The 15,472-nt window shown below is 38.9% G+C and overlaps 1 protein-coding gene across 2 annotated transcripts; it reads right to left on the bottom strand.

Moving 5' to 3' along the window:
• Positions 1 to 4,733: 4,733 nt before the first annotated feature.
• LOC137073583 (SLIT and NTRK-like protein 5) lies at positions 4,734 to 10,907 on the bottom strand. 2 transcript variants are annotated; one of them, XM_067442222.1, is made up of 2 exons: positions 10,196 to 10,907; positions 4,734 to 8,470 (listed from the first exon to the last, which is right to left on the bottom strand). In XM_067442222.1, exon 2 carries the CDS (start codon positions 8,411 to 8,413, stop codon positions 5,810 to 5,812), a length of 2,604 nt encoding a protein of 867 aa, XP_067298323.1. In that variant the 5' UTR covers positions 8,414 to 8,470; positions 10,196 to 10,907; the 3' UTR covers positions 4,734 to 5,809. The 2 variants fall into 2 exon arrangements, with proteins under 2 accessions (XP_067298323.1, XP_067298324.1); XM_067442223.1 differs by lacking the exon at positions 10,196 to 10,907 and adding an exon at positions 9,293 to 9,569.
• Between the last annotated feature and the right edge of the window lie 4,565 nt (positions 10,908 to 15,472).

The raw sequence follows: 15,472 nt of genomic DNA, 5'->3' as shown, positions 1-15,472 counted from the left end.
CCAGACATCACAAGGGCTGGGATGCAGGGAGTCGGTAATGCAACGGTTGCCATTTATCAAACGACAGAGTTACTGTGGCTGCCTATCGCTAGGTGCAGTTTTGGGAACAAACAAACAAACAAAAAAAAAAGCAGTAATAAATACAGCATGAAGTCTAAACCAGCACACAACCCATCAGGGTGTCACAGGCTCCGGTGCTGATAAGGACAGTAGAGGTCTGCTGAAACACAAAGCATTTTAAATTACTCCAGGATCATTCCACGCATTAAAACATAAGGTTATCGCTCACCGTATGAGGGTGATCTCGTTTGTATTAGCATGTTCATTTGAGCAAAATGCACAAGCATGTTTTGCACAGTTGCCACCTTGGAATTTAAAGGTTCTTCATTGCTTAATATTTTTTGCATTCCATTTGATAGAACTTTTGGTTTTCTAAATAAACATGAAAACCCTTGCATAATGTAAATAAATTGTCACAGAAAAAGAATATCAATAACTACATTTTGACAAACATCAAAGATCATAATTCCATGATAACGCAGTCTTAAAATAATATGATTAAGTTAAACATTTAATTAATTAGATGTGCCATAATTTATACAGTCAAACCAATATTTATTCAGACACCTTCACCACTTTCTCACATTATCACTGTTTGTTTGCTATATTTTAGAAATGCTAATAAAAAAATGACAAAAAATGTTAAGCCGTCAGAACAAATTCATCTTGATAATGTCAGATAACATAGATAGAAAGGCATGCAATGATTGCAATCAACCAATTAGCTGTCAGCTTTTGAATTTAAGTACACAATTAGAGAGCACCAATATTGGTCAACCAATGCCCAAGCAATGCTTCATTTTGTTCAGTCTGTGGTGTAAAAGGTTTCATTAGCAATTGAAGTAAAAACATGGTCAGGTCAAAGTGTCGGAATCATTTTGCTCCCACATTTTTATCAAATTTAATGGTAATCCTGCATGAAGATTTTTGGGTATAAAATATCACAGTTTACTTTATTTTGATATCCTCACTTACACAAACAAACTATAGTATGCACCCACCAGTAAAGCATTATATCTGGCGTCCTAATCATTGGTTTGACTGTATATAACAAATACTAATGAGATCACATAGAGACAGGAGAAGATATTGGCATTACATGGGATGGAAAACAGTAAATAACATGTTGATTTATTCACACAAGCTGTTAAAATATCAGATTAAGCAATGGATAAAAAAAGGCAACTGAATACGCTTTTGAGAAAACACTTGAGAATAGTCAAAGGTTTGTGGTATCCTTTTAACTGAATATTTGCAGTAATTCCAGGGAGTAGTTTTGTGTCTTTTTCTTTTTTCCCTTGACAGAAAGACATGAACGGGCAATCACAGAGTTTTGAGAAAAAGAAAACATTGCCAGTGGGCAAATGTTCATCCCCAAGTTTTAGGTAAAACAGAAATCTCCAAACTCGCGCTGGCCTACATTAAATTATATTTAGCCCTGGTGAAATGAGAACAGCATCACAGTACTGACGTCAATGTCAGGTTTCCTTTCTAGCTCTCTTTGCTTCAGTTGTTAGTTTAGCCCAATGAAACCTAAAGGGAATTGAGACAAAAACAAATTAGTCGTGTTTTTGCACATAAAACAGCCTGCAGCTCCTGCAGAGGGGCCTTTTGGTGTCTCTTTATTGTGCTTATTTCTCTACCAGTTTAAAGCTGCTAATTCGCCAAACATATACTAATTAAAACAATTTTCCACAACAATCCGGGAAGATGAAGCCATATTGAGTGTCATTTGAAGAACATGAATGCAGTTGTATGAAGCACAGTTAGCCATGTTTATGGTAATTTCCCTTGGATTAGCCAGCAACCAACAGGTGTCTAGTTGCTATGGCAACCACTGGCAGTTACCAGCCCATAAGCACGGCTAACTGTGTTTCTCACAGCATCCGAAAACTTGGCTACGAGATGCGCGCTTTATTCGTTTGAATGGATGAGGCATGCAGTCTGAATGCTTTAGCTTTATAAACCCTTTTATTTACTTCTAGGGGCCCACCGAGGTCCAAATTAAGCCTTGTCCACTGTCCAGATCGACTGGATACTACTGAACGCTTGATTTTACGCATAAACACGTGCGGGCATAATTGCATAATTGCATAATTATCTCCATTATCTCTTGGCATAGCTTGAGCAAGTAAAGCAATATATTCCGATTTTGCATTACGTATGTCTTTCAAAAACTCATGCATGATGGAAAAAAAATGGAAACGAGTTAAATAAAAGAAAAGTAAAAAAAAAAGAAGATTGCTCTTTATTTTACAGTACGTACACTTACTGTGACCCTGAACCACAAAACCAGTCATAAGTGTATTTGTATGTATTTTTTTTGTTTTGAGATTTATGCATTACCTGAAAGCTAAATAAAACAGCTTTTGGAATTTGAGGGTGGAAAAAGTCTAAATATTTAGACAATCTTCTTTAAAGTTGTCCAAATTAAGTGCTTAGCACTTACTAATAACCTATTTTTATATATTTATATTTATGGTAGGAAATGTACAAAATAAATGATCTTTACATAATATCGTAATGATTTTTGGTATAAAATAAAAAAATATACTTTTGCCACAAATATACACATGACGAGGGTCACAAATAAGGTAACTACGTGGGTTCAGATTAGGATTAGAGGTAGGTTCAGGGTTAATAGCTAGTTACTACCCAGTTATTGAAATAACAATAATAGGTATGTGCACGGGGAAACGGACTGTAAAATTAAGTGCTACCGAAAAATATGAACAATTTCAAAAGGCAGAAATAACCCCAAACAGACATGCAATGCAAAACATTGAATTCAAAACACCCACATATGAGACCAAAGAATTGCATATAAATGAAAAATGAAATGCCCAAATAAATAACCAAACCATTCAGGAAAGCCATACGAATAGGTGTGTAAACAAATTAGCAATAAATAGCAAACAAGACTTTGAACATCTCCGGGCCAGACGGTAAACCAGCATTGTTACAGAGGCTGAAAATGACTCCCAACCTGCAGAATCAACGCACTTTATTGTTCCCCACGGCTCAAGGAGTTCCATTAAATACCATGATTAAACTAATCAACAGACTCATTGGTGCCTGTCAGATATCATCGCTGCCTTCTCAATTAGCCAAACCTCCTTGAACTCAATTGCAAATGTCGTCAATCGCATGCCATCTCCCTCCCAGGTCCTCTCTGCTGCAGTGACACCCCCCTAAAATGAGATAAGTGAAATAATCAGCGGGGAAATTAAACATCGTAGCCTCCCCGGACGGCCCCTCCCAAAGCCCATCATGTCGATTAAGAGGCATCATTTGCCGTTTGTGGATTTGGAAGTACGCAATTGATGTTTTTGTCTTACTTTTGTGCCGCCAAACCGGTAATGCAGCCCCTCGCCATTCAAAACATCCTTCGGTTCAGAGCGCACATTAGCTCGGAAGCCAAAAACAATATCAGCTAATGGTACGAGGAACGGGCAGGCGTTAAAATTGAGATAATTTTGGTGATGGGGCTGGAAACATTCAGTACCATATTGCACAGTTTTGGAATGCATCCTAACCATGCCACGGCGACAGCTGCGTCAGGACCTTAGAAGAACGACACCCCTGGCATTTGACCTTCTGATGCAGATATCCTTGAAATATATATATTTTTTTGGAACCCAGGAGAATCTCGAAGATTGTTTCTTTTCTTAAGATGTTCCGATTCAATGCACAGCATTTTATTTATGCCTGCTAATCCATATTTTCTTGATTACAATTGTCATAAAATCCAAAACACTTAAGCATGAAAAAAGCACAGTCACCTGACAATCAGCCCTTGCCCATTATTAATTACATTAACATCCCTCAGCAGCACATCGGTGTGTAACAGTATGTCAAGGTCTTTCCTCTCATAATAGCCCCTTTGTGGCTTTACAATGCTGTGACTCACCCTCTTTAGTTTATAAAGACAAGTTGTCAGGTTACCCAAATTATTCAAGCCCCCCATCCTTAGATGCAGTCTTCATTTTTCCGCAGCTATAAAAAGATCCACATCATGCTCAAAGTGGAATAGGACCCTTGAGCCTACCGAGGCACTGGGTACAAAGCAGACCTCTTTATCATTGAGTAGAGGGCCAGGTCAGCTTCCCTCCTAGCTTCCTCTCAACACTTGACACAGCATTTTAAAATCCACCGGCAGACACAGCTGTACCTATATTTTAGTCTGTGCTGGTATAGAGGGCAAACGGGGAAGTTCTTTTAAAGCACCTTTAAAGATCAAAGCAGCATCGGATTAATCCATAGATGCAAGGGCTCCTAAACAAGTAGCAATCTCCAAAACGACTTTGAGATCGTTCAATCCAAACCCTCATCTTGAAGTCTCCTGCTTGCATGTATACATACCACTTCAGCCATGCGAGAACGCTGTAATTTGACCCGGTCGTAATAATAGTTTGACTCTATTATAAGCATAAGGCAGAATAGCTCTTATGGATTGCTTGTTCTTTCTCACACCCAATGAGAAGCTTACCCTATTGTGTAGCGCATTGTGTGCGCTTCTCTCTTGCTCGAAGAATACGGGGTTTGTGAGCAGAACCAACACATAGGTTCACTGAGTATCAGCTTGTTGTATTGATCTGAGCTACTGAATGAACTCCTGTCAACTTACAAAGGGCTTGCATTCGTTGGTTACCTGGCAAAAGCCAACAAAGATCTATAAGAACCGGACATCATATTTATTGATGACATAAACATATTTTGGTCAATATAGTGCAATAAGTGCAAAGCAATCAAAACAATGAAAACGATAAGGGAAAGAGAATTGCGAATGCTTGTATAAAAATAGGTGGTACATTAAAATATCAGTATTACACAACATAATTATTACTTCAATTATTATTTATGAATTTTGATATAACATATTAAAAATACATATTAAGAATGAATACACATATTCATTTTTAATATATAATATTTCTTCTAATGTTAGCTGGGAAGACCCTGGGGCCTTCCATCTTCCAAAAAAGTGCAGACAGCATACAAAGACACTTTTCCTTTGAAATCGTTAAATGATGCAAAGTCTCTCTTCGACATTGGGGTGTGCCACTGCTCAAAAAAAGCCACTTGTACAATGCAAGCTACAGTAAGTGATCGGAAACTACAAACAAAATGTTCGTACAGAGAATCATGGAACATGACACACATAATATTGATGATCATTGAAAAAATGTTGAAAATACATGGCAAAGAGTATACCAATAAATACAGTACTTACTTACAGACTAAAGCAGAGAAATTGTCCTGCTCGATTGGATGCGCTGCTGTATAGTGTTTCTGTCGGAAAGTGTTTTTTTTTTTTTTTTTGGCTTTTTGTTTAGTTTTTTTGTCTCTCTTATGATCTTGCATGTGAAACCCCTCCCCGACCCTCTTAAATTCACAATAGTCGTATGATTATATTCCTGAAAATGTATTTGTGTGAGATTAACCTGTACACTTAGATTTATGCGTATTCAATCATCTGCTTAAAAAAATAGATTTTGCATCTCCAGTTTTATATCACAACTCGTGCTTTCATCCAAGTTCAGCGAGCTCTATTATTTATTTTCATTCTTAGTTATTTCTGTAATGCCATGTGGTTCTGAAATTAAAGTAACATAGTTCGGCACACCCCACTGAAGGTTTTGGATTTTTTTTTTCTCTTTAAGTTGGTGTATATTGTGCCAAGGCACCCTCCAGTTTGAGTCAGTATAAGGGGAAAATGCTTCTACTGCATTTATAGATAGACCAAGATTTAAAACTGGCTCTGTGTTGTCTGTTTCTCTAGAACTTCGAGGTAGTCCGGCTCTATTTGAAGTTTTGCCTTTAGTTCCAAGTAGTCATTTCTATTGGGCTCCACAAAGACAGTACTTGGCGCTGTACCATAAAGCATAGTCTCTCGTATTCCTTCAGGATGTAAAAACTGGCGCCTCACGTCGAAGTTTGGTTGGTATGTGTACGGGACGGGGCCAGTGTACTTATATTCAAACCTGCTGCCAGCAGTCGATGGAGATTTATCGGGCTCCAGAATCCCTCTGAAGAAGTGTTCTGCATCCTGAACAGGAGATGGCTGCTCTCGAGGCTCGATGGTGCTCACTGTGTAATTGGGGCTCCTCAAGGTGACCTCCTGGTCCTCGTCGGCATTACTCCTGTAGGTGACCTTGAGCTCGTGCAGATCAGGGTAATCCTCCACGGCGTTCCCTTCCCGGGACCTGTAGATTGGGTTTTTGCACATGTGCCCTAAAGGATGGGGGATGTACTCATAGACGTGACCCACTGGGGCCTTGACCTTGGGGACAGAGCGATTGCTATAGAGATTGTACTGCAGGTTGAAGGAGCTCACGTCTGAGTTGTTTGTGCTGGTACGGTCGCTCTGAGACTTTTTACGCCTCTTCATCACCACCACAAACAGGCCGGCTGCCACGAACACGGACATTATGAAAACGAGCAGGAGGCTGAGAATCAGAACAGACAAAGGAACATTACTGGAAGTGGTGTTAAACTTCTGCGGCGTCTCGGTGGTGGTGATCCTGTCTGCTGAAGGCTCCTCGGAAGGAACCACAGTGGACACGATGACGTCAGAGTAATCTGGACATAACTGCTCAGAAGGAATAACCCGCACATCCTGCCCCGCAAGCCGCTTGGGTGTCACACATTTGACGTCGTTCACCACCGTTCCAGTGTTTAGCTGCTCCAACCAGATCTTCATGCCAACCGCATCGCAGGTGCAATCCCAGGGGTTCTCGAACAGGTCAATCTGAACCAATGCTTTCAGCTGGTCTAGAACTCCACTCACAGGCAGGTTTTGGAATTGGTTGCTGCGAAGGTTGAGGCGGGAGAGAGACAGACTAGAGAAGATGCCTCCTGGCAACGTTTTTAAAAGATTGTTATTTAGGAAAAGTAGCTGAAGGTTGGGCACAAAGCGGAAGGTGCCACCTACAATCTCTCGAATCTTATTATATTCTAAATACAGGTACTGCAGACTCTTTAGCCCAAAGAACATATCTGCAGTGAGTCTGTCAATCAAATTGCCATTCAAGTACAGCCTACGTAGGTTAATTAAATCCCCAAAGGCTCTGTCGTGTATGAGTGCTATCCGATTGTTTCCCAGGTGCAATAAATCCAGTCCCTCAGCCTCCACGAAGTCAGATCTACGTACAACAGGGATGTAGTTCCCCGTCAGATACATCTTTTTAGGATTGTATGGCTTGGGCTTAAGGTCTGATATGTTTTCAATCTTCCTTTCCTGGCAGTTGACATTTAGCCCCAGGTCGGAGATTTGCAGATTGCATGTACAAGTGGTGGGGCAGTCCAAAGGCACGGGAGATTTGGTCTGAAACGCAATGATGGGTCCATAGTTGTAGGGGTTGCCTGGGATTCGAGAAGTGGGCTTGGACTTGGTTTTGCTGGATTGCCGTGTGCCCTTGGTCGGCCTAGACGAGGATCGCAGGACGGCCGAAGACGTGGCTGATGCCGTCACAGCTGCCGGCGTGGTCTGGAAATAGCTGCTGGTGCTAAGCGGGGGAGGAGGGCGCATCTCGTACTCTGATATGGCCCTTCTGGGACACAGTTCTTGCTTTGAGACCTCGTCCAGATCCCTGCCATGGAGCCTGAAAGGAGTCTCACAAACCACCTCCCCCACCAGAGCAGTGTAGGCGATGCTCTCCAGCCAAGCCTTAAGCGCAATGAGCTCGCAAGAGCAATTCCACGGATTTTCCTCAAGCTGTAATTCCACTACTTTGTCCATATGCTCCAAAAGGCCGATGTAAGGGAACATTTTTAAGCGATTTCCCCTAAGATCCAGGTGCGTCAAGGGCACATTTCGGAAAATGTTTGTGGGCAGAGATGACAACAAGTTGTCATTGAGAATCAGCACAGTCAGTTGATGAAGCCTGCTCAGAGCATTAGGTTCAATAGTGCTAATAAAATTATAGTCTATCTGGAGGTATTCTAGGCTCTCGAGTCCGGCGAAAGTGTCGTCCCTAAGCATGTCTATTTTGTTATTGTTCAAATGTAATCTCTTTAATCCCTGGAGTCCGTTGAACGCCCCGGTCTCTACCTCAGATATGTCATTATTACCTAAATGCAAAATGGTAACTCCAGTATAGTTGATGAAGTCATTGACAGACAATCTTTTCAGCAAATTACCTGTCAGTAAAAGATGATACATAGAAAATTGCACCGGGCTTATTTCCGACAGTCGCACAATGCCCCTGTTCTCACAACTGACCGTCAGAATGCCTTCCTTCTCCTCGCAAGTGCACAGATTCCTACAGATCTCCCCATAATTGTCATACATCTCAACCAGACTCAGAGATGTGGCAACCAGCAATATTATTTTCAGTATCCAGATATGCATTTTCTTGTGCAGGAATGGCCCAGCTCACAGTAGTGCCGTTGTAGTTCGGGGTGTCATCTAGAAAAGGAAAAGATGTGATGAATGTCTGTTACATGAGAATGCGATATCTATATCTGCAAACTACATTAAATGGTGGACAGTCACAGGATGTTACAGAGATATCTCAAAAACAAATCACAGGATCCTTCCAATGTATGTAAAGCAAACTGCTCCTACTTAATGTAAAATCATATGCTGATATGAATAACCAATGTGCACTGTTCCTTAAACTAAACTTTGCAATGCAATATGTAATACATGCATTCAGTATAATTTTAATTTTCTGTGTTTAATAATATCAGAATAGTCTCATGCCACAATCTATCAACGAAATCTGTCAAATGCATTGATTTATTCCAAACAATACATCATGTAAATTATGTAATGCTCATGATATTTCAAATACAACCACATTATTTTCCTCACGACACTCAGACACATTCATGAAGACATAGAGGGGAGAACGAAGAGGGGAAAAAGAGAGAACGCTCCTTTGAAATTTAAAGTAACGTCGACTGGCACAAATACTCTCCAATGCGCAATTTGGGAATGCATTTCCAACATATTATCCGGCGGCATCTCAACTGTAAGAGGCAAAACGTGAAGCCAGTTGCTCGTGCACTGAGCAAATCGACATTTCCATGGTTTCCAATTTGAAAATCTGCCGTTGAACGAGACAGATGAGCAAATCTAGATATGAATGTCACCCTGCAAAGCGTTTTAAAACATCACGCAAGTCTTTTTTATTTTTAAAATAAAAATACATTTCTAAAAAACACAATTTCAAAGAGTCAATTTTCATACCCCTTTGCAAAATATACATCCCTGTAGCCTACTCACCCCACATATCCGACGGCATCAGTTTTTATCAACTCTCAACGACTACCGAAGTTAAACCTCGGAGTGCACGACACATTTACGCTTCACAAAGGTGCCTATGTTGAATTTCTCCCTTTGATGCTGTATGTGACAGTCATAGCTCATCCCTCAGGCGACAAAGACGCGAGTTGATTAAAATCAAAACGCGACGTCATCGATTATAGCCCGATTCCATCTTGATGGGAAGCAAACAATACTATATTAAACCATTTTATTGTGTAGAAGCATTTGTGTTCATGCTAATCAACCTCTCTCTCTCTCTCTCTCTCTCTCTCTCTCTCTCTCTCTCTCTCTCTCTCTCTCTCTCTCTCTCTCTCTCTCTCTCTCTCTCTCTCTCACACACACACACAATCTTTCTTTCTCCCCCTCTCTCCCACATAAACACACTTGGACGCACAACCACACACGCACACACACACACACACACAAACACATTCACAGATAAAGCACATAAGTCTATATAACGCTATATAACAACCCAGAAGTCTGTATTAGCCACGTTAGTTATCTAGAATTTGAATAAAATACGAAGAAACGATAATTAAGAAAACAACCATATAACTGAGCCGATTCATCCCAAAACAGCTCATTCATCGCGCGCCCAAGCCGGTCTTTCCAAAGCAACGCGTAATGCTTCATAATCGAGGGTCTTAAATCTAACGCCTGAAGCTTGCGAAACACGTATGAAGTTGTTTGACGCATACATAACTGAATATTTCAAAAGACAGCACAAGTGTTCAAGAGGCAGTTTTCTATGCCAGCGAGAAAGCTTCGTTTCAGCACCACGGACAGCCCCAGCCGCAGGAAACGGGGCTTCGTGTGAGATTGCTTGCTTTGCTTTGGAAGACAATCCATATTTCTTACCTGGTTAAACGTGGCAAATTCGAAAACATAATGAGCACGGCCAATCCATAACCTTGAAGACACTGGTCCCTCTTTAGCCCGACAGTAAAATAATCCGTGAAGTGGTTCGTGATCAGCCTGGGTATCACAAACTCTCCCTGGAAACGTTACGGTCAGCAGGCTGAATAGAGGAAAAACGCAAGTTTAGGAATTTCTCTCGATGTGAATTGCCATTCCCTGGCAAAATCCAAGCAGGGCAGTGTCCATTTTAAACGGAATGTATCCACAAGCAAAGCAGTCTATCCTTTTTTCTCAGAAACGAACGCGCAAAGAACGCATCCCCGAGACGCCTGTGAGTGGTACGGCTGGTATCGCGTTCTACATTGCCGGATGTACATGTGATTTCTTCGATGATCTCTGCTTCCTCCAAGGCTGTGTTGTCTGTTCTCATATTTTTTTGTTTTATTTTTGTTTTGGCAAGATGTTCCCATAAATCCGTCTTTGGAGATGTGTTGCCATCTTAACTAGTGTTTCAACTAGTGGAACTTGGATTTCCATTGGCTCACTGTTGCTGTACTGTCGTCAGATCAATTGTAAATTTGGGGCAGGGTAGAATATTTATGAGAGGACTTAAAATAAGAGCTTCTTGCTCGCACGCTGCCCTCTCTCTAGCTTATTTTACGCAACAAAATAATTGAAGGGTGATGGCGATGGTAAGACAATCGGAGAGAGAAAGAAGAGGGAGAAAAGGGGGAGAGAGAGAGAGAGAGAGAGAGAGAGAGAGAGAGAGAGAGAGAGAGAGAGAGACCCATAGAGGGCAGTGTAATTCGGTAAAATAAGCTTTTGCCATCTGTATGCAGTGCACGACACATTTAACTTGTTATATCCTATAGCTCAGTTCCATTTTGCATAATAGACACAGAGTATATGCCAATTAAAATCGCAGCTAATTTACTTTTCGCAAAAGAAAGGTCTAGTAATACATAAGACTGACAATGTAAACTTTACACATTTACACAAATGCTATTTGAGAGAGAAAGACGTCAACCCATGCTCAATCAACCACATCACCCTTAAGGCAGAGATCAGCAAAGCTTCTAAGCTTGCATTGAGCAAGATTTTACTTCTAATCCCTGATCTTTCATTGGGAGACAGATAAGCTAAATTACAGGCAACCTTCAACCTTGGGTTACTGATTTGTCACCTGGAGGCTGATATACAATGTACAGTGTCAGATAAATATAATGTGACCCCCAAAAGTATGACAGATGAAGTCAAACCTCGAACGTCATTGCATTTATTTAACGAAATATTAGAAAGGAATATCACAAAAAAATACCCGCCACTGTAGTTTAGACAAAAAGTACGAACTAGTAAGAGTGAGGTCCGAAATGGTCATGAGACATCATTGCAACAAGTGTAATTTATTTTTAAGAAAATATTTGTTGAGTCTTTTTTTTTTTTTTTTTTAAGGAAATAATTTTGGAGGGAAAACATAAAAAAAAAAAAAAAACAGTTTGATATGCATTATAAAATAAATATAACGAGCAATATGAATGCATAATAATAATAATAATAATAATAATAATAATAATAATAATAATAATAATAATAATAATAATAAATCAATAAAATAAAATAAAATATTGTGCTACTTTGTGGTTGTGAAATGTTAGTGGGACATATTCATGTGTTGAACCTGTTGTAAAAATCTCTGCCAGAGCATCTGATTGAACATGCAAAAATGACTCCCATTCAAATTTGTTTTGGTGTTTTCTTTGTCTAATGCAATCCCATTCAAGCATCATTAGTGTGGATATCTCACACTAAAATATCCAAATACACGCTGAAGACCAGTGCTACTTGTTTTCTAAGACACATCACCCTCTTTAACTGCCGGCCGTAGATTTATAAGGGATCAGCTCCAATTACACCTCAAGAGCCAATGAGCACTTTGAGTGTAAATAGAATTAACTCTAGCATGCTAAAGATCGCATGTCCTAAGGAATCTCGTCCTCTGTCCTCTGTTGTATGCTAATTCGTAATGTCCACCTCCCTTACCATTCCAATGAGGACAGTAAGCAAGTGTGACATCTACGACATCTTTAGTGTGGCATTGAAATTAACCACTAAGATGCATTAAATTATTTAAGTCACAGGCTGTAGCTAATCGCATTAAACAGCTACAGTTATAGGACGTTTCCTGTTGTGAAGGACAAATCTCCAGAACTGAAATACCATTAACGTAATCTTAGAAAGTCCCACTCAGCATAGTGCACTCAGGATGCAGATTCAGCCAAAATGCACTATAGTCACTCTTGTGCAAACCTTACGGCTTCATGGTATCAGCAGTGCACACTTTCCATGATTATGTGTCTCATTACTTTTTATTAATTTATTTGTATTTACTATTTAATAAAATAGATTTTTTGGTCTTGTGAACTATTAAATGAGACATTATCTAACATGAAATCAATATATCATGGTGCTGTTAAATGCTTGATTCTGACTGCTAAGACATTCTAAGATATTAATTTTTCAATAACTGCACAGCTTCGCGGTAAGGCAGAAACAAATAAATACAACATATTTTAATTTTAATATATGTGGAAAGCACTTTCTTTTTGGACATTATTTTAGTGCACTTTTGTATTTTGTTCTCACTACATATGAGAATATTTAGAGGAAATGTTTTCAATGGATCTTGAAATTTGTTTGGCATGCATATTTCATCTCTTTTTTAATGTCATGTGAACTGCATTTATGCACTCCGAACATATCTTTAATATGCATGTATATATATGAAAAACACTGCATATACATCTTTTTTTTTTTTTTTTTTTTTTTTTTTTTTTTTTATTATTTTTTATTATGCAAACAGACAAGTACAATATTTACAAAAGAGAAGTAAGATGCAAAATACAAATACAAGGGCCAACAAAACATAACATGCCAGTATGATGTGTGCGTGTGTATGTATGTGTGTATGTATGTGTGTGTGTGTGTGTGTGTGTGTGTGTGTGTGTGTGTGTGTGTGTGTGTGTGTGTGTGTGTGTGTGTGTGTGTGTGTGTGTGTGTGTGTGTGTGTGTGTAACTGGTGTGGGAGTGTTAATGTATGAATAAAGAATCATGTAGGAAAGTACAACAGACATAACCAAAAAATATATGTGTATAAATAAGGAAATAAAATGGGGTATGAAGAAGGTGACAACAGCAATAGTAATAGCAATATTAATAATAATAATAACAATAATAATGATAAATCCAATTAATTAGAAATGACAAATAGCATTAATAGTATTATCAGTAGTAGTAATGACAAACATATATACAAATATACTCATTTCATCCGGAATGAGGGGAAGGTTAAAGGGTCAGGAAGAGGACAAATAAAAACAATAGTAGTAATAGTAATAATAATATTAATAATGGTAGATATTGATAAAGTCATTAATAGTGATAATAATAGTAGTGGTAACAATGATTTTAATAATAATAAAAATAAAAATAATTATAATAATGGTAATATTGATCAGCTATTAATATACATCTTTAAAAGTACAGTAAATGAGGCACAGTACAGTGAAAGGTGATATACGGTAAGGTTAGCATGTTTGAGCCTATGTTTTGGGTTACATTAAGATTAACATTTTGATGATGATGAACTTAGATATTGCTTATGTAATTTATTATGTCCATAAAAAAGTCTATAATGCCAGTGTCTACCTACGCAAATTAATGCAATTCGTATACAGATATTGCATGAAGACCTGTAGGCGGAACGACACTGTGCAAAATGTTGATTGGCGCTAAAGTTTGACTCGCCATGAGTTAAAGAAGAAATTTGAAGGGAACAAAATACATGTTAGCACATTTGACCAACAAAGTCAACTGATTCTCAACTGCAGGATAAATAGATTGGAATAAGATAAATAAAGCTGGGGACACATATATTTAAAAGGAGTTTCCCCTTAATAAAGTCCTAATTACTGCTCATTGGTAGAAAGTAAGGCAGTTATTATGGTGGTTATGTTTAGAGATAATGGATCTTGTTATTCACTTAAATGAGTAAAAACATTGCGCGTTGAGAAGTGTCTTCAGGCACATCAACAGATGCATATTTTCAACACCTAGGTAGTCGTTGCTTTCCTTTCTCCAAGTCAAGTCTTTTTTGTCCTGTCTCTGTATGAAAAAGAAGTTGTGTCCTACATTTTGGGGTGCCCACAGATGGTTACAATAATGCACTCCTCCATTTTCTAATACAACTGAACATCTTTGCTGATTGGCTTGCGTGACAAGTCATCATGCGAATATCCCACTCAAATATATATATATATATATATATATATATATATATATATATATATATATATATATATATATATATATATATATATATATATATATATATATATGAATATATATATATATATTTTTTTTTACTTGAGGTGAATATCGCAAGCATTGTGCTATAGTGACATGAAAGCTAATAAACAGCCAGTTAATAGTGAATAGTGTTTCGTAATCTAAGGTGTCACCCAGTCTTCGTTTAAGTCCATGTGTTGCTATTGCTTTGTGAATAATTGTTAAGTGTATTAGGATTTCCAAGTGTAGGTCAGATGTTTAGATTCACTTGTATTGAAAATGTTTATTTTCCACCTTATTAACCACAGATAATATTTTTAAAGGGGGGGGGGGGGGGGGGTGAAACACTCAGTTTCAACCAATCTCATGTCAATCTTGAGTACCTATAGAGTATTATTGCATCCTTCATATCTCTGAAAAGCCTTTAGTTTTATTATATTTATAAAAGAAATATGAGCTGTACCGAGTCTTTCCGGAAAAACCTGAGTGCCTGGAGGCGTATCGTGTGGGCGGAGCTAAAGAATGACATGCGCGCAAAGCAGTGACGTCCTCAAGCGTGGAGAAGCCTATCGCTATCGATCTCAGCTAATAGATATATGATCCAGAATCATTCGGAATGCTGTGTTGAAGCGTTGAAGTCGCTCGACGTCACTCATAGGAATAAAGTGGAGCGCGGCGTGGACTATAACGACGACTGGATCTGAACCTGAAAGAGTGTGTTTATGGGCGTGCATTTCCTCTCTCGCTCTAGTGACGCGCGCGCGCACCCTTCCGGGAGAAGAGCCCATACGGCCCATACAAGAACCTTCCGCTCTATTAATGTCAAGTCGACCCATACTCGAAAAAAACTCTCCGAAACTTGTGAGAAACCAGAAGAAGTATTTTTAACACAGAAATACTCCATCAACATTAGTTTTTGAAACTTTGTCTATG

This window comes from Pseudorasbora parva, chromosome 4, assembly GCF_024679245.1.
Source record: "Pseudorasbora parva isolate DD20220531a chromosome 4, ASM2467924v1, whole genome shotgun sequence".
Taxonomy (NCBI): Eukaryota; Metazoa; Chordata; class Actinopteri; order Cypriniformes; family Gobionidae; genus Pseudorasbora; species Pseudorasbora parva.
Note: the sequence above shows the minus strand (reverse complement) of the source record. Positions and strands in the feature narration are given on the sequence as shown.

Excerpts from the sequence above, each read along its gene's own strand:
- LOC137073583 (XM_067442222.1), bottom strand. The coding sequence starts at position 8,413 with ATGCATATCTGGATACTGAAAATAATATTGCTGGTTGCCACATCTCTG.